The 27500-nt window shown below is 47.8% G+C and overlaps 2 protein-coding genes across 5 annotated transcripts in view; one reads left to right on the top strand and one right to left on the bottom strand.

The window, feature by feature from the left end:
• Window positions 1–15399, bottom strand: part of LOC130373151 (plakophilin-4-like) — an 86168-nt gene extending 70769 nt beyond the window's left edge. For all 4 annotated transcript variants that reach the window (XM_056579423.1, XM_056579424.1, XM_056579425.1 and 1 more), the window contains exon 1: window positions 15238–15399. The gene's annotated coding sequence lies outside the window, so the exon portion shown is untranslated. The remainder of the gene's footprint in view (window positions 1–15237) is intronic.
• Window positions 15400–16348: 949 nt separating this feature from the next.
• LOC130373715 (coiled-coil domain-containing protein 148-like) overlaps window positions 16349–27500 on the top strand; it is a 23746-nt gene continuing 12594 nt past the window's right edge. The window contains exons 1-8 of the mRNA XM_056580337.1: window positions 16349–16418; window positions 16974–17095; window positions 19943–20046; window positions 20760–20857; window positions 21034–21185; window positions 23806–23901; window positions 24601–24776; window positions 25939–26077. Coding sequence (XP_056436312.1) covers window positions 16361–16418; window positions 16974–17095; window positions 19943–20046; window positions 20760–20857; window positions 21034–21185; window positions 23806–23901; window positions 24601–24776; window positions 25939–26077 — 945 coding nt within the window. The 5' untranslated portion in view covers window positions 16349–16360. The remainder of the gene's footprint in view (window positions 16419–16973; window positions 17096–19942; window positions 20047–20759; window positions 20858–21033; window positions 21186–23805; window positions 23902–24600; window positions 24777–25938; window positions 26078–27500) is intronic.

The raw sequence follows: 27500 nt of genomic DNA, 5'->3' as shown, positions 1-27500 counted from the left end.
ACCATGTTGTCTTGAATCAGTTATGTTTCAGCATATATCATTCATTTCCAAACATAACGCGGTCATGGGCTGCAGTGCATTCAAACCGGTAAGTTGTAAAGTTAATCAGTGATTAACTTTGGCTTGTATAAAGCCTGTAGAAACTATTCCTCCCCCCTTTAAGTATTCTGCCTAATTAGCAAGATTAGAGAAAAAATGGAGCTACACTCAATTATCAACATATCCATCATCACAAGCCCAGAAACCCTCTTGTGGACAGGGGGGGGAGTTAATCTTTCTATCCGCCTGAGGAATCCAACAGCCTAATGACTCAGTAACAAAGTCAGTTTATATTTATCGTTTGTATGTTTAAGCAGATCTTGGCTGCAACAATGTTGTGTGATTGGTTGATCACATTAGCACAAGCGTACGCACGCACACACACACACACACACACACACACACACACACACACACACACACACACACACACACACACACACACACACACACACACACACACACACACACACACACACACACACACACACACACACACACAGAGCTGGAGTAAAACCACTGTCAACAGTTAGTGACACATGTGAACTGGGAGGGTTGTTTGAAGATGGAAACATAAAAGGCTGGGGTGAACAGGCATTGGTGTGTGTGTGTGTGTGTGTGTGTGTGTGTGTGTGTGTGTGTGTGTGTGTGTGTGTGTGTGTGTGTGTGTGTGTGTGTGTGTGTGTGTGTGTGTGTGTGGTGTGTGTCGAAAAGGTGGGGGGGGAGGTTCACAAGTTATGTGGGGGGTCCCTCTCGGACATTTGGCCAAAAAGTGACCCTGGTGTATTCTGGGAATCTGTCACCACGGCACTGCGGGCGTCTCAAGGTGTCTGTGCCTCACGCTGGTACAGTCCCATATGTGGCAGGATATTGGGTTTTACTGCCCAGCCCGTCGGCTCATTCGCGTCTTATTCGGCGCAGATTAGCATGCATGCCGGCCATGCCGAAGCTTAGCTGCTCCACTCTGTGGGTGGGCTGTACCTTCTCTCCTTATCGTCGACGGGGAGAAAGAAGCTCTCCTTTCCAGGGAATGTAAACCAGTGACGGGAACCGGCAGCAGAAGTGGGCTCGCTTTGACGAGAGCTCCACCTCTGCGGCCCGCCAGGTTTGAGGCGTAACGTAAAAACAACAAGGTGCTGGCGTCGGAGGGGGAAATGAAACAGATTCCAATATGGAGACTTGTCTAACAGGCTGGACTGCCCTGCGTGTTTCCTCTGTTCAGCTTCACTGTTTTAAAGGAAGGCTCTTGCTGTAGCTTAACCTTTCAAAAGGAAGGTTCTCTCTACATCTAAACCTTTCAAAAGGAAGGTTCTCTCTACAGCTCAACTGTTCTTAAGAAAGGTTTTCTGTAAAGGAAGGTTCTCTCTGTTGCTGAACTGTTCTTAAAGAAGGTTCTTTTTCTCAAGGAAGGTTCTCTCCATAGCTCATGTGTTCTTTAGGAAGGTTTTCTCTATAGCTCCACTTTTCTAAAATAAGGTTCTTTCTGAAAAAGAAGGTACTCTCTATAGCTTAACTGTTCTTAAGGAAGGTTCTCTCTATAGCTTTGCTGTTCTTAAGGAAGGATAAATGAGACTAAAGGCACAGCCTCGGACAGCTTGACACCATCCATTTATTTTAATCCCCCACATATGAAATTACCTTTGTCTCCGTTTGGCTTTTTCTCAGTCATAATTCAGAAGGGTAAAATGGTGCAATGCAGCAGTCAAGAAATGAACACATTTAAGACGGATGAAAAACTGAAATGACATTACGTCATGTCCAAAGCCATAATTGATTTTAACTATATGATGGGAACAACTCACTCATAACTAGCCTGCAGTATAGACTAAAACCACAAAATGGAAGAAAATTAGAAGAAAATCCTTCCTTTGGAGCAAAGGAAAACATTGCTGTTATCTGGATCTTACCTCTAAAATTCCCAGTTTTATTGGCCAGAGTGGCTTGGATCGGGCTCGATAAGTGGTCCTTAGAAGTTCCCTAGAGTCAAAGAAAATTACCTCTACTAACCGGCCATGGTTTGCCGTACCTCAAAGTCTACACAGCCGAACGACTAACTGACTTGTCTGGTTTGTCAAGATTACAAGAGCATTTGTCATTCATCAATTGCTGTGTGCGACGTTTTAGCACCAGCTGCAGTGTCTCGTGGGTACAAAAAAAAAGGCTTTGGCTCATCACGGAGCCTTTTGACAGTTCGGAGAGAGCTTCAAAGCCAACAGAGGAGCAGGCTGGATGTGGGAGATGTGGAACAGGCAGCGCAATCAGTGTCGCCGTGAAGGCGGCCATTAAGGTAATAACCAGGGACTACAGGCGCTTGTTCACATGACGAGAGATTGGCTCATTCTGGTTTCAACAGAGAGACACCCTCCGCGTCGTTGTGTCTAGGGGAAACACACCTGCTCCGTCAAACAGAGTGACGACATCGCCGGGTCTTGCTTCGGCAACTTCAACCATTTAGTTGGGATTATGGTTTTGAGTTGCGACAATGCGTTTTCCTACTTCACTCACTCAGAAAAGGGGATCTCTTTGTGCTGCAGTCTCAACAGCTGTGGCTGAAGCCACACTGCTAAAATCCTCACTAAAGAGTGTGTGCACAGTGTGCCGAGTTAAAAGGATCTCAGGTTGGCCCGCCATGACTCCTGCAGCCGGTCACATGGTCCGTCCCACTGACCTCAGACAGCCAGCGTCTTCTTTAAGCTTCTTAAGCAGACTTTATAGCCGGCGTGATGCGCCCTTCTTGAAGTACTCGGATAGTCTCCACGCACGCCCATGGCCTATACAGTCACCGTTTGGCTGACACGTGGAGGTGGACCTGTAGTAGAGGGTTCTGCTTGCGCAGCAACACTTCATCAAATCCCTTATGAACCATTATGTGGCCATGCTTACGTCTGTTTCAGAACCAGGCTTTCCCCCTGGCCCTCGGCCCCCTCAGAACCTCTGGCTCCAGCTCGGGGCGCTTCTCTGTGAACCCGGGATGAAAAGGAAGTAACCCGTTTGATGGTTCCAACCCTATTTTTACCTGGCACAGCCGGTCGTTCCATCAGGACTGAAACACGGCGGGCAGGATCAAGTGTGGCGGTTTTTCAACGCTAGGTCGAGATAAACTCGAGTCAAATGCTCTTGTTTGTTTCCGATTCCGCCTGAATGTCTTCATGTATGATGAATCAGTTCTCTGGCCTCCCTTAACAAACACACTTCACGTCAAGTTGAAATACGACGAGGCAGGCAGCGGCCTAAAACAAACAACAGCAGTCATGTAGAGAGACTCACCTGTCAGTACCTTACTTTGCTCAGGGGAAATAAACAGTCATTATCTCTGGCTAGATTATCGCGGGGTTTAGCCGGGGTTAAGACTGCTGAACCAACCAGCTTAGACGCTCCACAAAGACATAATAGACTGGATAAAATAATGTTGAGCAGATAAATATAAACCAGCCCTGGACTTTCAAGCCGGGAGGTCCCGGAAAAGCAGTTTAAATGATTACTCTCTGACGGCTTGAGCTTGGGGAAGTATGAAATGTTGGCTAATGTGCTAACAAGCAGTGCTGCAACATGTTGCCCTGGGCTAACATTCTTCTTCCCCAACCACCGGTCAGGGAGCAGGTAGGCAAACAATCTGCTTCAGTTCAGTGTACACACTCTAGTGGTTGAGGTTCTAGACTGTAACAAACATTTCTGGGTTTGAACCCCCAGATCAGCATTCTACCTATAGGCATCCCTGAGCATGATGTCCTCACCCCTACCTGCTCATTAATGACTAATGTATCGAGCTATGATGGATGACTAATAAAAAAGCATGATCAACTCTGTCTCGAATAATAAAAGAGTCAAGCGGCATCATTCTTTCCAACATTCTAGCAAGCGCTGGATGCACGACTAGATGAAGTGAGCGAGATGAAGTGATCTAGTTGACGTCCGCTAAATGAAGTGAGCAAGACGAAGTGAACTAGATGAAGGGAGCGAGGTGAAGTCAGAGAGAGGCTGAAACGTCCCCAAGCGAGAAGCCGTGCTTAATTGCATCGTTGAGATGTCGTATAAAATTCTCATAAGCATAAAATATATCTGCAGCTATGGGCAACTACACCCTACGCAATCGGTACACAATACACATCAACGTTGTACATCAACTCTTGAACAAGCTAGAAGAAAGAAAAAAATAAGATAAAAAGTACTTTCCTTTTCATGGCAGTAAATAATACAGGGCATTATTTTATCCCTCCAGACGCCAGCTGTTCGTCTGGAGGGACTCCTTCTCCTTCTATGTAACCAATACATCAGTCCAAACGTGGCTTCAACTGGATCCAAAAGCTAACTGTGATAATGGCTTGACATGAGATTAAAATTGGTACCATACATAGGCACACACCAGGTAATATGGATAAAGAAATACTATGCTTGCTTCCTGGTAGGTACCGCAACATGCCCATCGAGGCGTGAATGCTTCTGTGTGTTTAAGTTGAACATTGTTGATTTTCCAACCGCAAATCACAAAAGGCTTATTATTAGATTGGTAAATATTTGACTTTTTGGTGTCTCTTGACAGCTGAAAGTCCTCTGGTCAAAACACGCACACACCCACACAACACACACACAAAATCAATCATCACAAACTAACCCTCATATAGCCCATATATGTACAGCTTGAATTCAGGTATGAAGCAGATGCTAAGGTCTACAAAGTCTCCACTCTGTGTACTTTAAACTGCCAATGAATTATTCACCTAAAAAAATGTAAGGCATGCGAAACCCAGCCATATTGTACAAGAGCCAAAACAATGAACTTCGGCACACTAAAGTGTCTTACAGCCTTAGTGTACTACAGCTAAACTAATACAGCCACACACACACACTTGAGCTCACTGTCAGCTTTTACAGGCGTGGAATACAGGGCGGAGAGAGCTACATGTTTTCTCTCTCTCTCTCTCTCTCTGCTAGCGTGAAGAATCAGAGGACTCACTGCTATCACCACTTAGCCCTGTCTCTATTCTCCACAACACTACCTCTACTTATGATATGGAGAGAGAGAGAGAGAGAGAGAGAGAGAGAGAGAGAGAGAGAGAGAGAGAGAGAGAGAGAGAGAGAGAGAGAGAGAGAGAGAGAGAGAGAGAGAGAGAGAGAGAGAGACCCACCACCACAGAAGTCCCCCTGCCCGGCCCGTTACCGACGGTGACAAAGGAGGACATGAATGACTGTGATTGGATGTAAATCCCTCCCATGATACAACCAGTGTGTGCATCATTCTGTCAGGTGGAGTTAGGAGCCGTGATAAACGCCTGATGCCCTCTGCGCTACAGTAACGCAAAACAAGCACACTTTAAATACCAGGTCCCCACTAAAGGAAGGGCTGTGTTGATGATGGGTAGACACAGCGCGTCTGTGTGTGTGTGAAGTGAGTGAAGTAGCTCCAGACATAATCACCGACCTTATTATAGACAAGAATCTGTCAGGTGATATACTGTATGATGGGTGCTTTCAGAATAAAAAGGTCAACAAACGTTATATTTCACTTTATGCGAAAATGTGACCTCTGCCGTTAAATCGCCGCAAATTAACTTTTACATAGGGAAGACGAGACACGGGGTCACCGTTAAACACAGTCCACGCAGAAGAGCCGGCTCACAGTGGCAGAATACCAAGAATACCAACATCACGAGAGGGGAGAATATTAAATATGACAAGCTCATCCACATCACAATCAGCTCACCACAGGCACCAACCTGCCCCTAGCAACGCACAGAGAGAGACAGAGAGGGAGCGAGAGGGAGTGGGAGACAGAGAGCGAGAGACAGAGAGGAGGGAGAGCGAGAGGGAGAGAGGGAGTGAGAGAGAGAGGAAGAGAGCGAGAGAGAGTGCGAGAGGGAGAAAGAGAGCTAGGGAGGGGAAGCAATGGGGAAGGTGAGAGTGAGAGGAGAGTGAGAGTGAGAGTGAGAGTGAGAGAGAGAGAGAGAGAGAGAGAGAGAGACAGAGAGAGACAGAGAGAGACAGAGAGAGACAGAGAGAGAGACAGCTCAAGACCACATTCAAATTTTAGGATACATCTTCTCGCTCAAAGCAGATTATTTATTAATCTGAGTGATTCTTCCACGATAGGACCCCTACGTCTCGTACACACACGTGGGCTTCATTAAAACGGCCGGGGAAGATACGTCCTGTTGAGCGGGGGTGGCTGACCACTGAAGGAGCAGAGTAGTTCCTAATAACACCCCTCTACCTCCATGGCATCCATCTTCTTTATGCCTGCCGTAATCTGCATTGACAGCCCAGCCGGGGGACACAGGGCCCGAGGGGCCCAGCCAATCATTCAGTCAGTCAGTCAGTCAGTCAGCCAGTCCCCATGTGTTCTGGCCCAGGAGATGAAGCCGTGTTGTGGTGTGAAACACTGACAGCAGCCTGGGGAGACACCGTCCTCTGCCAACACCCGGGGCGCAATATTGTACCGTTTAGGCCAGGGCGACGTCTGTGACACCTACACTCTACATCTGGACCGATTATCGTCCGCTTAGCAAAATCACAGAGTCAAAGAGCTCAGGTGGTATTGATTCCACGCGTTGATGTTTGTGTGTCTGTCTATCAAGATGGTTGGCCCGCCTGTCAGGGTTGGTCTGTCCGTCATGATCTGTACGAAGTTAAGCGTGGTTATCTGTGCCTTGAAGTAATTGTATCTCCATGAGAAGAAACTGACACTTTTGCTTGGCTTTTGAAATAATCGGTCTGTGTGTCTGTGTGTGTCTCTCTGTGTGTGTGTGTGTGTGTGTGTGTGTGTGTGTGTGTGTGTGTGTGTGTGTGTGTGTGTGTGTGTGTGTGTGTGTGTGTGTGTGTGTGTGTGTGTGTGTGTGTGTGTGTGTGTGTGTGTGTGTGTGTGTGTGTTAAAAAATAAGACTGCATACCGTACAGAAATGTATAAATAACCAACACTAAATGTACCTTTTGAGAGCCATCCCCCACTGTCAAATTCATAAATTTGAATAACTTCTTATTAGTTAAGCGACTTCTCTGTCTTTTATCTCTGGAAGAAATGTGGTATTAAGCTGAATTGCAAGTCAAGGACCCTAGAAAGCAAACATTATGGTTCTTCCTTTTCAGCAGTCTGAAGCTGTACTCTTGAGACAGCTCCGGAGACATTAAACGATGGGCGAGGAGGAGAAGGATGGTTCAATAGAAGCCCAGTCGTGTCGCTGCAGCAGCTGACATACATTAACACTGCTCATTGAACACTCAATGTCCACTCTGGACGGACGAGCCTCTGGGGAACCAAGCGCATCGAACCCTCCATTCATATGAGTGGGCCACGCTCTTTGACCAGAGTGCTCCGCCTGGAACTCAAATACCCACAAACCCTGAGGGACCATGACGATGTCATCTTCGTCTACATAACTCACTTACTGTAGGCCAATATTTAAAATGCATGCTTCTTTGGTCTAGGTAGTGCTTTGAATGCCCGGGCCAGCCATCAATCTGTCCAGCCCCACTCTGTACATGCACAGACAGCATGTAGGCTACCATCAGGTCACAGACATAATGGGTTTGTGATCAGATTTATATAAAGTGTTACATGTATCTTTTTAGCAGCACTAACTCAAATGGTTGTTTGGTTGAAGCTAAAAAAAACGTATGTTGGCGGAGTAAAATAAAACCAGTAAAATAAATTCGAACATTTCGCACAAAACCTAGTTCCATCAGCAAGAAGGAGCCGATGCATGACGCAGTAACACGGCCAGAAATTAGTTCTTGAAGAAAATGTCAGAGCAACCAGCCCACTGCAGTTGGCCTTTAGAGTGAGGCGGGGTCAGCAGTATGTTGTGGCGGATGTTTAAAAGTTAATTCATGCATTCCCAAACTTTCAAAGAAATCCTGCCTGTACTAGGATTAGGTGTGTGTGTGGGGCGAGTGGAAGCGTGTGTCTGTGGCTGGAATTCAATTATATGAATGTGGGCATTAATTACAGGGAGTTTTGTGGAACTGGGATTCATGTGTGTGTTTGTGTGTGTGTGTCTGGTGTTAGTTTGTGTGTGTGTGTGTGTGTGTGTGTGTGTGTGTGTGTGTGTGTGTGTGTGTGTGTGTGTGTGTGTGTGTGTGTGTGTGTGTGTGTGTGTGTGTGTGTGTGTGTGTGTGTGTGTGTGTGTGTGTGTGTGTGTGTGTGTGTGTGTAGCGGGGCGCTCACAAATAGAAGAATTTACAGAAATTCAATTACACCCGGGTATTAAGGAATTGCTCCCGTGCTGCGGAAGGTAAACAGCATCGATCCGGGGCCCTTTATGCACAATAGAACAAATGTGCAATTCATCAAGGGCCAGCTCCATATTGTAGCTCTGCAGTGTGGTGTATGGTTTCATTATAACCAGTATTTACACCCTGAGGGCTGCCTGGGCCACAAAACACACACAGCGCCTGCACCTCCATCAGACCAGGGCAAGATGCAACACAATATTTCAAGCGTTGCTTCTTGTATAATCCTACCATTGAAAAAAAATTGGTGGTTTCTTTCTCAATATTGCCTAAGCTAAAACAGACTATTATCTCTTGTGTCAAGAATGCGTGTGTTTTTCCCCGCTGTTTTCTTTTCAGCCCTTTCACTGACGATTGAAAGACGTGCCATCACTTCAGAACAAAACTGTATTTAAATCACAGCTCCGGTGTTGTTTGGGGTTACTTGTGCATGCAAAAGCTACTGCTGTTAGGCTACTTTGTGCAGCCAGAAATACTGTTATTTCTGAGACAAAAATGAGGGAATTGGGGCTTTTTGGCGTTGGCGTTGGCGTTGGCTGGCTGTTTCAGGGAACCCTGCATAGCACTCATAGTTGAATACTGCCTCTCTCAAGTAAATGTCAACGCCCTAGTCTGAACTGTCCCTGTTTGCCAAAAATGCTGATGTTTTTTCTTCCTTATCCCCAAGCTAAAGCATAAAATATAATAAAATGGTTGATGGTTAAGAACTGATTGTTCATGACTTCAAGTGCCTTAATGAAATACATTTACCTTGAATTAAAACATTATCCTCCATAAAAAGCGTCCTCAAGCTTTCTCTATGTCCACCTTGTTAGTTACCCCGGCTTTTAAATGCCTTGACATTTAGGTCAGAGCCTCCATAACAGCTTGAGAGACGTTTATGGAAGCCAGTGAGACGCAGTTGTACTTTAGGAATAGGTCACTCACAGGACACAAGCCTACTGACAGGATACCATCATTACTACAGGACACCAGCCTTTACTTACAGGACACTAGCCTACCTTCAAGACAGCAGCCTACCTACAACGCACCAGCCTACCTACAAGACAGCAGCCTACCTACAAGACAGCAGACTACCTACAACGCAGCAGCCTACCTTCAAGACAGCAGCCTACCTACAACGCAGCAGCCTACCTACAACGCAACAGCCTACCTACAAGACAGCAGCCTACCTACAAGACAGCGGCCTACCTACAAGACAGCAGCCTACCTACAAGACAGCAGCCTACCTACAACGCACCAGCCTACCTACAAGACAGCAGCCTACCTACAAGACAGCAGCCTACCTACAACGCACCAGCCTACCTACAAGACAGCGGCCTACCTTCAAGACAGCAGCCTACCTACAACGCACCAGCCTACCTACAAGACAGCAGCCTACCTACAACGCAGCAGCCTACCTACAAGACAGCAGCCTACCTACAAGACAGCAGACTACCTACAAGACAGCAGCCTACCTACAAGACAGCAGCCTACCTACAACGCAGCAGCCTACCTACAAGACAGCAGCCTACCTACAAGACAGCAGACTACCTACAAGACAGCAGCCTACCTACAACGCAGCAGCCTACCTACAAGACAGCAGCCTACCTACAATGCAGCAGCCTACCTACAACGCAGCAGCCTACCTACAAGACAGCAGACTACCTACAAGACAGCAGCCTACCTACAACGCAGCAGCCTACCTACAAGACAGCAGCCTACCTACAAGACAGCAGCCTACCTACAACGCAGCAGCCTACCTACAAGACAGCGGCCTACCTACGGGAATCCAGCCTACCTATAGGACAGCAGCCACACATATATGACCCCAGTAAAGGAACGCCTTCACCTGTCTCCTAAATCCTGCAACCTAACCCTCGCCCCTCTCACCTGATCCCATCCCACGCCACCTGAGCCTGACGGCCGGTAAGCAGGGAAACAGCCTGTAAAATATGGGACTAGCTGCACTAGTGTCCTCGGTGTGAAGCACCTCTCCGTCTCCGAGATGTATGTCAGCGTTGAGAAAAAGGGCAGAAGGATGAAAAGACGGCGAGGCGTATTTCTCACTTGGTCACTCTGAGCTAAAAAAGAGGTGCTTTTCACATCACTCTGCTGTCAGGATTTAACTAACAACTTCCCCTCGTTGGTCTCACTTCTTGGCTTCAGCCTACCATACCGCAGAGGTTGACATTGAATCGGATATTTACCATGACATTAAAAATGATATTTACCATGATATTATATATGATGCTCTATTATAGAGTGAGATAGCGAGGAAGGTATGGGAGAAAGAGAGGAGGACATGAAGCAAATGACAACGGGCAGGACTCGAAACCGGGTCGCTGCGCTCAGGTCTCAGCCTATATGGTACTCACTCTATCCGGTGAGCCAACAGGGCTCACCGAGTATTTACCATAACATTTACCATGATATTCACACCGATATTACCCACGATATTTACCATAACATTTACCAGGATATTCACCATGACATTCACTACAACTCTATACAGCCCCGTGCTAATTCAAGCCAGTACCTGCCTCCTCCCTCCGTCTTTCGCTATGCGTTACCAGAGGCTGCAGAGCTCAGGGGAGGCAGAGGCGAGGTCAAACAGCAGGCAGACAGGTGTAGCTAAACCAGGGTAGTCGTGGAAGACTCCAACGGTAAAGAACACATCTGGGGGCCCTCGTTTGCCGGGGAAGGGGGGGACTGCCAGTGCCGACAGAAAATAAAACCCTTCCCCATTCACCAGTGTGTCCACACAGCAGACTCTGGGCTCTTTTCAGAATCAGCACGCCGGGACTATGGAAAGACTATTTCACTGGACAGGGCGGGGGGGAAAAGTGTCTATTGTGCGGCTAATCTCTGAAAGCGCTGACATGCTTTGTGTCCTACATTATCTTCAGCTATCCAGGAGCCGAGCAAAGCATGAAATCGGGAGCTCTGTCAGGAATTTATCTGCATATCTAGTTGGATCAGCAGTGAAGACCGGGCTGACATGCTAAGCCTTAACTATACACCCCACCCCCCCCCCCCCCCCCCAAACCAACCCCAATCCTGTCTGAATGCAGCCACCGCACCACCGATGGTTCCTGGGTAACACTGATTCTACACACGATATCAGGGGGTGTCTAACACGGATACAAGCGCATTCTATCAATGAAAGCCCCTTTCACGTGACTCGGCACTGGGGGCCTATAGTGGTTCCCCCCCTTTCCTTCAGGATAGAACCATATATTTTTAATGTTCCTTCCTATACATTCTATAGATGCAGCTTCGTGGAGTTTTCCCCCCACCTGTTTTAGAAAAAGGAAGGGCTTCTTCTTGCCCTAATGCCATATAGTACTTAGCATTGTGCGGCATCTGTGCTTGACACTTGGTTCTATGAACATCCTTAAAGTACCGGCAGTGATATATTGTTGTTTCTCTTTCTTAAGACAAATTTACTAACTTATTGTAAGTCGCTTTGGATGTAAGCGTCTGCTAAATGCCCTAAATGTAAATGTAAATATAGTAGTCTAGTAGTCTACCAACCCTGAGAATGGGGACTAGAGGGCCCAAAGACCCCCCACCCCCCCCCCAGCCCTGCTAGTGGAGGGGGGTTTCCCTGCGAGGCCGGGCAGCCTGCCTGACTCCAAGTCACTCCGTCCCCGCGAGGAACGGAAAGAAAAGAGTTAGATGGAAAAGGGAGGACTTTGGAGCTTAAGAATAAATAAATGTTCCTGGCCGGGGTGATGAGTGCTATGCTATTAATATCCCGCAATGAGGCCAAACCACCCTGGTTGAGATCTGAAGCCAAGACATCACCAGGTCCCAGGGATGACAGAAGCAAGCCCAGGACTACACAAGATCTCCCATTGGTCTTTGTCCTCATCATCATCATTGTCACCATCATCTCAAATTTCAGCCTTCCGAAATTCTAAAGTGAAAGATAATCATTCAACTGTAGGTAAATGTCAAACTTAACAATGAGGCGCTAAGCAAGCTACCAAAGCTATAGTTCAGCATTACCATTGAGCAAAGTTCAAACCTTGAGTAACTATGAGGGGCAACAGAATGTCATTGTGAGTGGTTGGTGTTGTGGTGTGGACGGTGTTGTGGTGGTTGAGGTGGCGGCGGTGCCATTGCCGTGGCTATGACACTGCTCTCCCATGCATCAATGGTGCATTCAGAATGAGTACATTCAGAAAGAGTACATCCTTCATGTCGGATGAGTCCCTGGTCTGCTGACGGGCGGGGTAACAAGAAGTTAGGGGATGTGTAGCATTATTACTCTGAAATCACAGCAACAGAGGGCACAGAGTCACCGTTACCACGGTTGCTACTCCTTCCCTGCCACAATTTTCAGCTATTCTTGTTCCGCGGCACATCAGCCCCCCATTGGGGATTAAACAAAAACATTTCTCTCCCGCTAGGCCCAGATATGTTTCTTCCCCCTTTTGTGGGAACACACTTAGTGAAAATCCATAAAAAAGAAATGGAAAAACCCAGAACCTCTTAAAGCTAGTACACGAGGAGGTGCTCGGGGAAGGACTTTAGGAACCAGCAGCTGGTAGAGGGCTGAGAGTCTTGAGCCCCGTTTGGTGACGCTTGAAAGACATCAAGCAACGTAGACGACCCGCGCACACACACACACACACACACACACACACACACACACACACACACACACACACGGGGTATAGAGTGACCCTTAGCAGACTGACCCCTCCTGATTTATGCACGCACGAAAACCTCATCACGTTGACCACACTAACTACCCTTCATGCAAGCACTATATGCCTACGCAAAGCACTCATGTGTGTGTAGTGTCCACTGTGTGGTTGAGGTATTCATTCACGGTGACTTATAGGGTATTGTTTGGCGTCAGACCCGTTGAGTCTTATGGTGCGTGTGTTTGCATAGCGTCTATTGTCCGCGGATTGCGGCTAATGCACCTACATTTCCCTTAAGGGCTTTTTATCTAATCTGAGTAAATAAACGTGTGTGTTATTGCCACACACGCACATCCGCACACGCACACACACACACTTGTGTATGGGTGACTTCATCGTTGTTGAGAGACTAATAAAGGGAGGAGGTGCATTCCATTCAATTGTGCAACATTTCAAAATAGGTCCAACTATCAGAAAAACAGGAATTATGAAAGTTTAACCTAAAACCTCTTGAAAACTTCCCTCCTGAGTTCCCCTTACCGTAAGCTCCTCCTACTCAATATAAACAACGCCATGTTACATCTTTGCTGTTGGTTTTCCACATCACCACAAGGTGACTGAGTTGACCAGAAAAGGGGACATCATCAATGCACCAGATATGCTAAATACTAGACTGGTGAAATCAAAGATGGCTTCTTGTTAGTCCACTACAGGGGTGAACACAAGCAGACTGAGGGACAGAGTCTGTGTTCTCTCCGCTAATGGGAATCATGAGGAGCATAAACACATCTGTGTGTGTGTGTGTGTGTGTGTGTGTGTGTGTGTGTGTGTGTGTGTGTGTGTGTGTGTGTGTGTGTGTGTGTGTGTGTGTGTGTGTGTGTGTGTGTGTGTGTGTGTGTGTGTGTGTGTGTGTGTGTGTGTGTGTGTGTGCGTGTGCATGTGCATCCAAGACAGCACGAAGTAACCATAATTAGATTTACAAGATGCCTTCTGCTACAGTTGGTACATACCAGATATTATTTTTTAATGATATGGAATAAATTGGTTTCCATTTCAACCATTCTAAGTTTACCTGTCGTTCACGTCATTATGCCCAACCCACTCAGGAAATGTCACGGTATGCTTAATTTCCTGTTGCTGATAACATTCATCACCACTGGGATGCGTGTATGCTCACCTTGCGTGTGCGAGTTATGCTGTGGGAGAATGACTCACTTGGACGGATCCATAATAAACGCACTTGTAATACACACATAATAACGACATATGCATGCCAAATAATCAACCAAAGCGTCAGTGAGGCGGTTTATAACCTGGGAGGGGGGGCAATGTTTTTCTTCACTATAAATTGTAAGATCTAATTCTTTGAATAAAACGTAAGGGTTTACGTGCAAAGAAACGCCATTTGTATGAGTATTTACAGTGTAAATAACGGTAATAGGTACATGTGGGGACACTCTTATGCAAATGAGTGAACGTGCGATAAAAAGGTGAGTTTATCTCGTGGGAGCCGAACTCCCCGCCCAACGCCGAGCTCACATTCCACAGATTCCCTCCCTAACCTCACCTGCCTCTTCACTCCTCCTTCCCTCTCACTCCTCTCTACCTCTCAATCCCTCGTGTCTCACCCCCTCCCTCTCACTCCCTCCTCTATCCCGTCACTCCCTCCTCTACCCCCCTCACTCCTTGCTCCCTCTCACTCCTCTCTCCCTCTTCACTCCTCTCTCCACCTCACTCCTCTCTCCCCCTCACTCCTTCTCTCTAACTGCCTCCTTTTCCCCTTCTCAGTCCCCAAAGGGAGTTCCTCTACGACCATTCACGTAGAAAAAGTAGGACAATATATATATATATATATAGGTCTATAGTCCTACTTTTATCCATATACATATCAATGATTCTATACTCCTAGACTATAGACTGTGGAAATGCCCTCGTTTGTTCCCACAGCGAGCACTCCCGTGACCCGTTCCGTATGTCTGCAATTAGGTTTTCAATCTCCCCGGCGAAAGCGCTGACACAGCCGCGGAACGCCGCGAAGAGAGCCCCGAAGAAAGCCCCGAAGAAAGCACCAGAACCGGCCCAAGGTGTGCTGCAATGCATCGGTCCCACGGAACCACAGTGTCCCCGAAGAGTATCCACTGATGCGCGATACTTTTCACATGGCAGTGCTATGCACCAAAAAAAAGAGACCGCACACACTTCTCCGCTGTGCATGTGGAAACTTTACACGTAAGTTGATCGATTCCCCATTTTCGGGAAGAGATCCCTCATTTTAGTTTTTTTTTAGCTTTTCAGTTTTTCTATAGTTCGCGGATAAAACAATAGTATAGTTCCGTACCTGGCGGAGGGTTGTTCTAGTGCTGGGCTAAGTTGTTGGGCTGGATCCCCATGAGAATTTGTAACTTCATAGGTAATCGTTCCCGTGGTTTAGTCCCATGCGTGTGGAGGAGGGAAGGTGTCCTCCATGGTCTCCGGAACAAGAAGACTCTCCGTGGCTCTGCACCCAAACTGGAGGAATACGAGCGTGAGTGACGTCAGGCTTTGGTGTTTTTTTTGCAGTGCTGGGTTCCTATTGGCTCCGTTGGGATACGAGGGCGTTTCCGTGTGAGTGGCATCGTCGAATGGACCAATGGCGAGGCGGTTATAGTTCCCTTGGTTACAAATGTTGTCGTTGACTGGACGCTTTAAAACCGCCACCACCACAAGGTAGGACGGTCAAATAGTCAATTAACTCAAACACTTTGCTCGTTAAAAGTGCTATTTTCAACGAATTAATAAGTATTGAAAAACTATCTTGCCTGCCAAGAGAAAATCCATTATTTATATGGTAGGTCTACTTCGTTTAGCGTGGTTGTTCAGCGATTTAACGAGAAATAGTGTCCACTTATTCTGTGAATGCGCAAAGATTGCATGCCAAAGAAGTGCAACATCATGTCTCATGTTCTCATTTGAATGATGGATGGATGAATGAAATATCACCAAAGCATTGCGTGTTTGACCACCATATATCAGCATCTTATCTGACACCGGGACTCATGGCCAGAAGAGTGAACCCCTCGAACAGTGAGATGGGACACTCCGAAACCTGGAGTAGGCTATGATGGAGAGAGGGCGTCCTGGTAATCATGAGGAATATTAAGTGGTGTCATTAGAGGGCCATATAGCCCCGGTCCTTATCATCCTTTTCGCACAAGCAGCATACAATATTGATTAGGCAATGTACAGCATTATATTATGGCAGTCTTTAGTCAGGGAATAGGCTCTGCTCTGTAGGCTACTGCAGGGCATTTTAAGCAGCGTTATGGTTGGATTGGTCAATAAATACAAGGATTAGTTACCACACTGACAGCGAGCAAGCAAGTAATAGCAAGAGTCAAATTCCCCCAAAACATTCACATAACTAGTGTGTTACTGTTGCTCTCAACAGATGCTTCTCCCCATACCTCAACCGCTGCAGTAGGATGAGTGGAAGGGACCTGCGAGCCTTCATCACACACTGCAGAACACAAGATGGTGCAGGTCAGTTATGGGGTTGCATCTTAAATATCAGGATATGATAGCATATATATTATATACTTATCATCCAGACGTTGTTATATTGATATAGGGGTGATCAAAGCAATGCCCAGACGAGGGTGTGGGTCGGAGGTTGTGAGAGGCACAGTGTTGCGTATTCACCTGTCTCTTGGCGTCACAGCTGAACCACGGCAGCCAGAGCTGGCCATGGCTATAGTTAGCAGGAGCCGGACTCCTGTGTGTCTCTGGACACCACTCTCCAGCCAAGCTGAAAACATATTGATCACCTCATGCAGTTACAGCAAAGCACCCGACAGTTGTTAGAGGTGTTGGTTAGTGGTTGGTTTTTTTATCGTGAGCTTTTTAAATTGAACTTGACATAAAAAAAAGTAAAAAAGGATTGCATTTTATTAAGAATGGCCAGGAATAATTAAAAATACATAAAAGGAAAAAATAGCTACAATTCTAAAAACAAGTAAATACCAACCAATAAATAACAGTGGATGTGCAGTCAAATCATTAAGAAAATAACTAAATGAGCCACTTCATTTACTTTAGGCAAACATCTGGTCTGGAAGAGGGATGGTTCTGTCGGCAGCCGGTGCCAGCCCACAGAATACCAACGTCTGGAAGCCGCCCTGCAAGCAAGACGTCAAGAATCGGAAACCATCGCACAGAAGGTACTCTGAACCCCCGCCTGTGATCCATCTCCTACGTACGCTTGTAATGAAAACTTGAACCATTTCACAGGTCTGGTTCTGCGGATTCATAAATATGGAACAGGATGGAAATAACGATCAACCGCGCTGTAGTGATGGAGCCATCAGTGGTTTTCTACCAAGTTCACCCGATGCCTGTTGTTTACTTCTCAAAGCCCATTATCTGCCGGTCTTTGGGGAAATGGTCGATATTGACAGCTGATATTAAGGCTGTAAAAACATCTTGGCTGGTCTGACTCTGTCTGACCATAGACCTCTTTCTCTCTGTCTCTCTCTCCTTTGTCTCTCTCTCCTCTCTCCCCTCTCCTCTCTCCTCTCTCCTCTTTCTCTCATCTCTTGCAAAACACAAACAACCCAGGCAGCACGAAACTCCATCGCAGTGTTAATAAGTGTCCTGTCTGCTGAGGAGACCTTGAGATCTCTGTTTAAAACGCTACCGAGTGGGATATTACCGCCGTGGAGTAGGAGATGAATATTCAGGAGGCTGAGCCGGGGGTCCTCTGCACTGTTTGAAGTTCATTCATTCCCTCCCCTTTGCATTTATACAAGTTCTTAGAAGTTATTGCGGGGGTTGGGAGAGATCAGGCCGGTGGTCCTCCGGTGTTTTAATTGGTAAACGGTTTATAGTATCTCATTACTGTTGCCGGTGGCCCGGTCCAATCCTGGCCCTTTCTTTCTCTCTCTCTCTCTCCCTGCATGGACTAGATAAGGGAGAGCTACGTTGGCGTGGGTTTGGTGCTGGGAGCAAGCCTGCAGAGGCATCGCCAAACGACCAGGGAGGGAGGAAGGGAGGGGAAGGAGGGGAGGAGGAGGAGGAGGAGGAGGGGAGGGACGATGGGGAGAGAGGAGGGAAGGGAGCAGAGGGGAGGATGGGAGGCAGGGGAGGAACGTTGGGGAGAGAGGAAAGGAGACGTGATCAGGGAGGAGAGGGGAGGAGGGTAAAGAGGGAGGAGGAGGGAGGGGAGGAAAGAGGAGAGGATGGAGGGAGGGGAGGGTAGGAGGGCTTGAAGCCAGGAGAGAGAGGAGAGGAGGGAGAGCAAGGGAGGAGGGAGGAGGGGAGGGAAGTGAGGGGAGAGAGGAGAGGGGAGGGGAGGAGAGGAGGGGGGAGAGAAGAGCGGGGAGGGGCTGGGACTCGATGGCAGCATGGGGCCCCAGGTGTTCGAAACAAATCTGCTGTCTCCAGAGATGCTGGCTGCACAGTTGGATTGTAACAGCTAGAATCAGAATAAATGAGGTCTTTTGATTATGCACTTTGTGGGGGTTGTTCCATCCCTAGTGGGTTCCACTCCTACCCAAAAGGTCCTGGGTTTGATGCCCAATGTCCACTGCCTACCTGTAGGCAACCTAGAACAAAATGCCTGCAGCCTAACCCCTAGTTGTACATGAATGAGAATGGTGATAGGAGCCACCAGGTAATATCAATATGTTTTAGGGGCTTGTAGGAGAGGATGCCTCCGTTCTAACGAGAAGATTACCTCGCCCCTCTGAAACACAACAGGAACACTGAAGGTTGAATAGTCAACGAAACAAGAGATGGCATTAACGTCCTCAAGTAATAGCTTCCCCTGGTGTGTACCCTGACAGTATATCAACGATGTGTATGCATGATACATGCTGTGTTGATTGATATAACCCACTCGGTTGTAGCCAGGGAAAGAAGCCGTTGGAAAACCGCATGCAACCGCTTCCAGCCGGGTGGCGTTCCCGCAGCGTAATTGCAACTTAGGGGAAGATTTCTGATGTACAATTATCTGAGCTAGCGACCTGTGCAAACCCAGCTGATGGACAATTATGTGCTTTGCTGAATAGGGGAGCGGGATGCGCGGGATGTTCCCTGCATAATGAAAAAATGAAAAAAGAGATGAGGTCACATGAAGACATGCAGTGACACCCCTCACCTCCTCCCCCACTCCCCAGCCCCCTCCTCCCCCTATTCCTGACACCAACATGACAACATGTTCCACACGCGTGTTTCAACATCACACCGTTTACATTAACCACATCTCCGTAACACCAGCCTGATGCTGTTCAACACCACCCCCCCGTCACCCTCCCCCCAGCAATTAAGAAGCCTCATTCTAATATATGTTCACGACAGAGCCATGGACAACGACAGAACCAAACCACCGGGTTTCAAGCGTTCCCCTGACGCCCTGAGAGACACAGAGGAAGCCGTGTCACCTTGACCATAAGATAAGACGACGACCTACTTAGTTCTGAGGGCGGCGGGCTGGCCTGTCTCGTAAGCCCCCCCGCACCTTGCCCCCCTTATTCTACACTCCGTGTCCTTCATGTCTGTGTGTCCAGGCGTTCAGCATTGGGTAGAAAACGACCTGGTTTGATTCCCTGGTGGCCCTAACCCCTTCTTTGATGCCTGCAAACCACCTTAATGATCTGAACTAAACATCAGTATTATTTCACTTCATTCCGAAGTCACTTTGGAGTTAAGGGACTAAATGACTAGAGTTCATCAGCTGGGTCTTTCCATCATATAGGTCAATGTACTATCCCATCCACCCCATCGGGAGAAATTTAGTAACACGTTCAATATAATTAGCATGAAATCCAAACATTAAAGTCTTATTGGTCCATTGGAGTGTACAATAAACCGTGTTTTAAACACCACCACCACTCTGCGTCCTTGTGTCTGGAGGAGCCCAGAAAAGCCACCTATGTGGGGTGTGGTATCGTCGTTGTTACAGTCACATATAATGCCCCACATAGAACCCTAACCCACATCGACATGGAAACCAAACCCAAGGAAACCAAACTTGGATCTCTCAATGATGTTGTCTTTTTACTCCTCAGGTTCAGAAGACTCTGTCTGCAGCCAGGTCGTCCAAGGAGACGTCGCTGCTCCGACAACACAGACAGGTGTGGTCCCGGGAACACCTGAGGCTGAGGACAGCAGAGTAAGAACACAATGCTATGAATATTATTATGATTGTTATTGTAAGCTCCTCCTAGGAATGGACAAGTCTGACACCCAAAGTGATTTACGAGCACTCTGCTTTCACCGTGACGGTTTAGACACACACACACACACACACACACACACACACACACACACACACACACACACACACACACACACACACACACACACACACACACACACACACACACACACACACACACACACACACACTCTCACTCACTCACTCACTCACTCACTCACTCACTCACTCACTCACTCACTCACACGCGCGCAGACACACATACACATATACACACACATACAAACATACACGCAAACAGAGGAGAGAGATGATTTTGGGGAAGAGGTGTGAGACCACCGTGGGGGGGAGGGCAGAGTCTCAGCAAGGGGTCCCCAACAGGACAGGGGCCCCCAGCAGGACAGGGGCCATGAAGGCACTGTCATGTGACAGGAAGGTAGTACACTACTATTCTACCACTACTATACTACTACTACTAATACTATACTAGTACTACAACTATACTAGTACTACAACAGCTACTGGGCTTCTACTACTATTATTCTACTACTGTGCTTCTACTACTACACTAGTACTACTACTGTGCTTCTACAACTATACTACTACTTCTGTGCTTCTACTACTATCCTACTACAACATCATCGTGTTGTTTCTCTCCTGTGCTGCAGGGAAGCGGCAGTAAGTGACTTGGAGGGTTTTGTGGCACAGCTCGGCTCGACCAATGGGCTTCAAGATCACGGCTCGACCAATGAGCTTCAAGAGCACGGTAAAATAGCTAACAGTGAAGTTTGAAACGTCAGCACAAACTTCCTAGTCCCTGTACATTATGTCACTAAGCACAGGGTGTGTGTTTGTGTGCATGCATGCGTGTCCGTGTGTTTGTGTGTGTGTGCGTGCTTGCATGCGTGTGTGTATGTGTGTCTGTGTGCCTTTGTACGTCAGGCCTGCATCTTGAGAGGGAGAGAGAGCTTTTCAAGATGGCCACAGTGGAGCCTGTTCTCCAGCTCCGAGACGACCTCCGCTTCAGGATGGATGAACTCCTCCTCCAGCGCCTGACTCTCCAGCCCTCTGAAGGACTGCAGATACAGCAACAGGTGTCTGGACCACATCAAACCCACACCTGAGACCCACTCTGCCATTGCACACAGCTTGTAAACGCTGCTAACCTTCAGAATCGTGTCATCCGAACTCAAGTTCCAAAACGGTGCTTGTTATTGCAATCATAAACGCATTATAGGCATCATTTGGGGGGGGATAGCCAGCCGGCAGTGCTTACACCAGTGAACCGAGTTCCTGGCTTGGGTCCTGTCAGTGTTTGCCAGCATTTTTTATGAAGTTTCCTGCAATGCATGTCAGTGGCTCTCCCGTCGCCAACTGAAGAAAGACAGGGCGCTCTGCAGACCCAGCCAGAGTCGAGGGGATTCAGACGTGAGTCGGTTCATAGTGTCCCCTGGGCCCCTGTAGCTCTGTCACTGTTATTGACGCCCCCTTACCCCTGACAGTGGCCGCGTCACCCCCTAGGAACTTCAATCTGCCTTTAGTGCCTAACATACTTTTTTTTTGGAGTGGGCGAATCTTCTTGGCAACCGTTTTGTTTGTCATGTGTCTGGCTTGGGCTTACTTATTCCCATGGTCACTCGCCCGTCCTCTCTCTCTCTCTCTCTCTCTCTCTCTCTCTCTCTCTCTCTCTCTCTCTCTCTCTCTCTCTCTCTCTCCCTCTCTCTCTCTCTCTCTCTCTCTCTCTCTCTCTCTCTCTCTCTCTCTCTCTCTCTCTCTCTCTCTCTCTCTCTCTCTCTGTCTCTCTCTCTCTCTCTCTCTCTCTCTCTCTCTCTCTCTCTCTCTCTCTCTCTCTCTCTCTCTCCCTCTCTCTCTCTCTCTTCTCACTCTCACACACACACACACACACACACACACAACCGCACACACACTCTCTCTTTCATTCCTCCTAATTCTGGGCTCCCCACCTGAGTGCGTCGCCACAATAGAGACCCCCCCCCACCACAGCTTCTATCCCCTCCTCTCCCTACAAACACACCCAGACACACACACCCAGACACACACACACACACACACACACACACACACACACACACACACACACACACACACACACACACTCACTCACTCACTCACACACACACACACACACACACACACACACACACACACACACACACACACACACACACACACACACACACACACACACACACACACACACACACACACACACACACACACACACACACACACACACACACACACACACACACACACACCCTTTTATTTTCTGTTTGAGATGAGCTTGTTTCTTCTTTTCTCCCCAACTCCTCCTTCGGAATACCTTTCTTTCTTACATGGTCCGTTACGTTCCCTGTTCCCTGTTACCCTGTTGCTTCCAACCAGCTCCTGTACCTAAGAGACCCCCCAGGGAGCAGAAGAACCCAGACCGGGGACCGGGGTGTGTGTATGTGGAGTATTTTGACACACGTACTCATGCTACCACTGGCTACTTGTTACCCTGAACACAGCATGACATCGTTGTCATTACACTCTGGGACCCCAATAGTACTCGACTTATCAATATCATTCACACATCCTGTTTGAGCATTTGGGTCAGACGATGTGGTCCAACATGCTCCACTAAACCCCCCAGAACAACAGCTTGCTGTGGTTGTGTGTCAGTCACCGAAGTGTGTTCTTTAATCACTCGTCATGTGCCGCAGAAACATTTGTATTGTCACCAAACATCTGCTGCTTGAAGCTCTCGGATCGCTTGCTGCTGTTCGCCTTTTTCTTTTAATTATGATTATTTCAAACCAATCTGTTACAAGTTCCCAGTCGGTACTGTGAATCTGCATAAATCTACTTAAGGCTTCGATATCGACCCTCCGCCTACCTCCAGGGTGAAACCTCTGTGTTGCTCGGCTGTTTTGAATCTTTAAACATTCCCGGCATCAGCACCGCGGAGAGAATGATTCTAATGGACGCTGTCGGATCGATGCCTCAGCGGCTAATAAATAAGCCATTAGAAACCAGGGTTGGTCTACTTGTCACGAGCTTGGGGATCGCTACTGACTGCTCATCTATCAGTGAGCGTTGAGATTCAGAGCGATTTGATAATGTGAATCATAGGCGGTGATCTGAGACAATTACAACCCACACACACACACACACACACACACACACACGCACACACACACACACACACACGCACACACACGCACGCACGCACGCACGCACGCACGCACGCACGCACGCACAGACGCACACACACACACAAACACACACACACACACACACACACACACACACACACACACACACACACACACACACACACACACACACACACACACACACACACACACGCACACACCCCCCACAAAAAGTGTCTAGACCTCTTGATGTGTGCCCACCAATCTGGGAGCCGTGACCAAGGTAGCAACGAAAAGAAACACAATTACAAGGTTGAAACAAGCGTTTCATTGTTGACCATTTCTCCAAGCCAAGGACCGTGATATTTCACCGTGAAGTGGAAGACGTGGTACATTTCCTGGCAGGTCCCGGCCGGAACGCGGCACTACGTTCTCCGCTGTCTGACAGAAGGTCAGACCGCGTAGCCGGCAGGATCCTCTAGTCTACGCTACGTCCCATGACTGTGTGCTGCGATTTTTTTCCTCTCCTTAATCTCCTTTATCTGCTCACCCGCAGGTGAACCTGGTGAAGCAGCAGCAGGGGGCGGTCACGGGAAGGCTGCGTGCTGAGCTGCTGGCGTTGGAGGAGGAGATGGCAGCCCTAGGCCTGCAGGTAGGAAGTCCACGTAGCTCTGCACTGCACTAATGGGATTATTTCCAGGGTCGGGGAGGCTCATCCAGCCGTCACTTGATATTGTGTAAAAACATCCAAAATATCTGGTTGGTTAGCGAGTTTCTCTGCTGTGAAGGGTTTCTGGGTTCTAACACCAATGTGTGCGGTCTGTAGGCATCCTATTGCAAGATGCCCCCTAGTCCCTACCGGCTCCTTACTGACCTTTCCCTGGACTGTTTAACCCCTACCTGTCCTTAATGACCTGTCTTTGTAATGTGTAGCCCCTACCTGCTCCCTACGGACCTTTCTCTACTGTCCAACCCCTACCTGCTCTTTACTGACCTTTCTCTGTACTGTCCAACCCCTACCTGCTCCTTGATGAACTGTCTCTGTACTGTCAAGCCCTACCTGTTCCTTGATGACCTGTCTCTGTACTGTCCAACCCCTACCTGCTCCTTGATGACCTATCTCTGTACTGTCCAATCCCTACCTGCTCCTTACTGACCTTTCTCTGTACAGTCTAACGACCCCTACCTGCTCTTTAAGGGCATGTAACTGAATTCCCTTTCGTCTATCTTTAGAAAATTATATATAATTATGAAAATATATATTTCATGAATTATTATAATTATGAGAATCAGCATCCCTTTGTCTAACTTCTCCCGTCTCTGTATGCATACGACTGCCCCAACCCCGAAGGACTGTGTGGCGTGTGGGTCTGAGGCGGACCCAGAGCCCGTTCCAGGGGAGGTGCTGGAGGCAGACTGTCCCTACCCAGAGCTGAAGCTCTCCGTGCTGCAGAGCTTTCAGACACTGGCGGAGAGCTACCGGTCCAGGCAGCGCGGCATCACGGAGCGTCTGGAGGGCATGGACAGGTATCCCACGGTCCCTTCAGCGTTCAGGACAGACTGCAGGACTTATGTGGAAGATGGAAGCGTTATTTTGGTTTTGCAGCGTTTAAACCAGAGGATGTCACAAAGGGAGTCTTTATTAATGAACATGCCATCCTTTTTGATTGCACAAAATTAAGACGCCTATGTTGAGATCCAATCCTTCATTGGTCTAATCCACCCTCCCCCCCCCACCCCTTCAACCAGTCAGCCCAGAAACAATAGGAGGTTGATTACATAAATGTTAATGGCATCATTTCGTGTGTGTGGAATTTATTGTCTTCTGTTTCTCTTTTTGATCCTTGCTTAGCTGAGTTTACATAATTTGCAGAAGCGCGCAGACAGTCTGTCATTCCCTTGGTGTACAGACGGCCCATCCTGTTGGGTGTTGTTGTTTTGGTGTTTGTAGTGGGAAGTGAACCCCTACGCAATTCAACTGTAAACCCTGTCAACAGGATTAGCATACACACACTAATAATATCATCATTTGTAAACAGGAATTAAATAAGCGTGCAGAACCTTAACCAATATCACTTATAATACAACGGTCGTGTTTCCTACTGTTAGTCTTAGGTTTCTTAATTCAAATGACCAACATGTTAGTGAATCAACCCTCCAATAGGGGGCAGGGGAGTCCAGTGGACACAGTGTTTGACTCCCAGCGGAAAGGTTGCGGGTTCGATCTCCAAATGTCTGTGATCCTTGAGTCAAGATCCTCCAACACCTACCTTCTCCTGAATGAGTTGTCTCTGCAGTCTAACCCCTACCTGCTCCTTAATTACCTATCTCTGCACAGTTGAACCCCTACCTGCTCCTGAATGACCTGTCTCTGCACTGTCTAACCCCTACCTGCTCCTGAATGACCTGTCTCTGTGCTGGCTCACCCCTACCTGTTCCTGAAGGACCTGTCTCTGTGCTGTCCAACCCCTACCTGCTCCTAAATGACCTGTCTCTGTACTGTCCAAACCCTACCAGCTCTGAAATGACCGGTCACTATATTCACTGGAAGTGTCTGCTAAATAACTAAGTGGCTTTACGTAGATTGGTGTCAGGTTTTGTGTTGTTGTGTTGACACTCTACATTGCCATGGCGATACTCCAGTCCTCTCCAGTCTGCAGCTGATCTTCTGTCCCGGGATCTGTTCCAGGTGTTGCGGCTGGTCTGCCAGTGACCACCTCTGCTTCCAGTGGACAGTGGGTCAATACGGGCCGGACCTGCCCAACCACAGGGCTCTCTGCGCAGACATGCTGCTCCGACTCCTCCCACACAGAACCCGCCAAGACCTGGTCAGTACCTAGGTACACCGGGAGACACAACAACGTGCCCGGTGGAAGTTGTTGTGGTTGTGGATGTTTGGGTGTGTGTTGGAATGGTGGCTGGAGGGGTTCTGTGCAATGGTAGAGATTTAACAAAAAAAGTCTGAACAGTGTGGTAGGGGTTCTGTTGTCTGTTGTCGGCTTCTGTTGTCTCTCACTAAACAAAACGAAAATAATTGATCCCCCTGCACTCAATGATGCCTGCAGGTGAATCTAAAACATGGATGAACACGGCGAATGTAACTACACACACACGTACATACACACGTACACACACACACACACACACAGATGCAAACACATAGGTGCGCCCGTGCATACACACACACACACACACACGCACATAAACATACACACACACACACACAGATGCATACACATACATCAGTGCGTGCAAACACACACACACATACACACGTACATACATGCTCCCATCTACACACGCTAACACACACACACACACACAAACACAGATGTCGTTCCCAGCAGGCTGCAGGATCTGCGGTGTCACCTCACTCACACCGCTGTCTCGCATCACCATGACAACCGCAGGGGGCTCTCTCCATCTCTCCCTCTCTCTCTCGTCCCCTGGTCGCCATCATCACTTATCCTCTTCTCTTGCCCAGAGGCCAATCCTTCCATCAGGGGCAGCTTGATGCTGCGTGTAAGAGGCCTCTTCAGGTTGCCAGTGTTTCATCAAAACCCTCTTTTCTAGCTGAGCTGTCTTCTAGCGGACCCTCCGAGTCAACAGAATGCAGGGCACCTCCTCTATGTCTCAGATTAGTCTTATTAAGGCGCACTTCCCATCGCTGGAGACGGACACAAACTCAACTGGAACTGCAGGCTCCTCTTCATGAAGGAAGCATCCTGAATATAGAGTACTTATTATATTACAGCGATAAGGTTGCTACCCGTCTATCTGTCCGTCTCTATCTGTCCAGCTTTAGTATCTGAATAAAGAAAGTGACTCTTCCTCTTTAGCCGTGTGAGAGTGAAAAAAGAGAGGAGGGTGACACGACGGAGCGACTGAAGGGTTTATCCGGTCGGGCCATTTTCAAAGCTGCGGTTGTTTGTTTTTTGTTTTTCTCAATAATCTTCTTTTTTCTTTGCACTCGCCATAAACATTCCTCCTAGTGTTTGGTGGAGGTCCCAGGGAACAAACAGAAATGGGTCTCTTTAAAAACCCTTAGAGCCCAGCCCTGATGCTTTGATGGTGCAGACGCACACCGCCCGTCCTCTCTAACACTTCCCACCGCACCGCTTTCACATTGTTTTTTGTATAATTGCTGCTTTTGTGAAATATTTCTCTCTTCGTTGTGTTTCCTTAAACCTGCTGGGCTATAACTCAACCAGAGAGGTCAGGCGCTTCATTTTTTCAAACTGTATCTTCTTA

The sequence above is a fragment of the Gadus chalcogrammus genome, chromosome 20 (genome assembly GCF_026213295.1).
Source record: "Gadus chalcogrammus isolate NIFS_2021 chromosome 20, NIFS_Gcha_1.0, whole genome shotgun sequence".
Classification (NCBI taxonomy): Eukaryota; Metazoa; Chordata; class Actinopteri; order Gadiformes; family Gadidae; genus Gadus; species Gadus chalcogrammus.
Note: the sequence above shows the minus strand (reverse complement) of the source record. Positions and strands in the feature narration are given on the sequence as shown.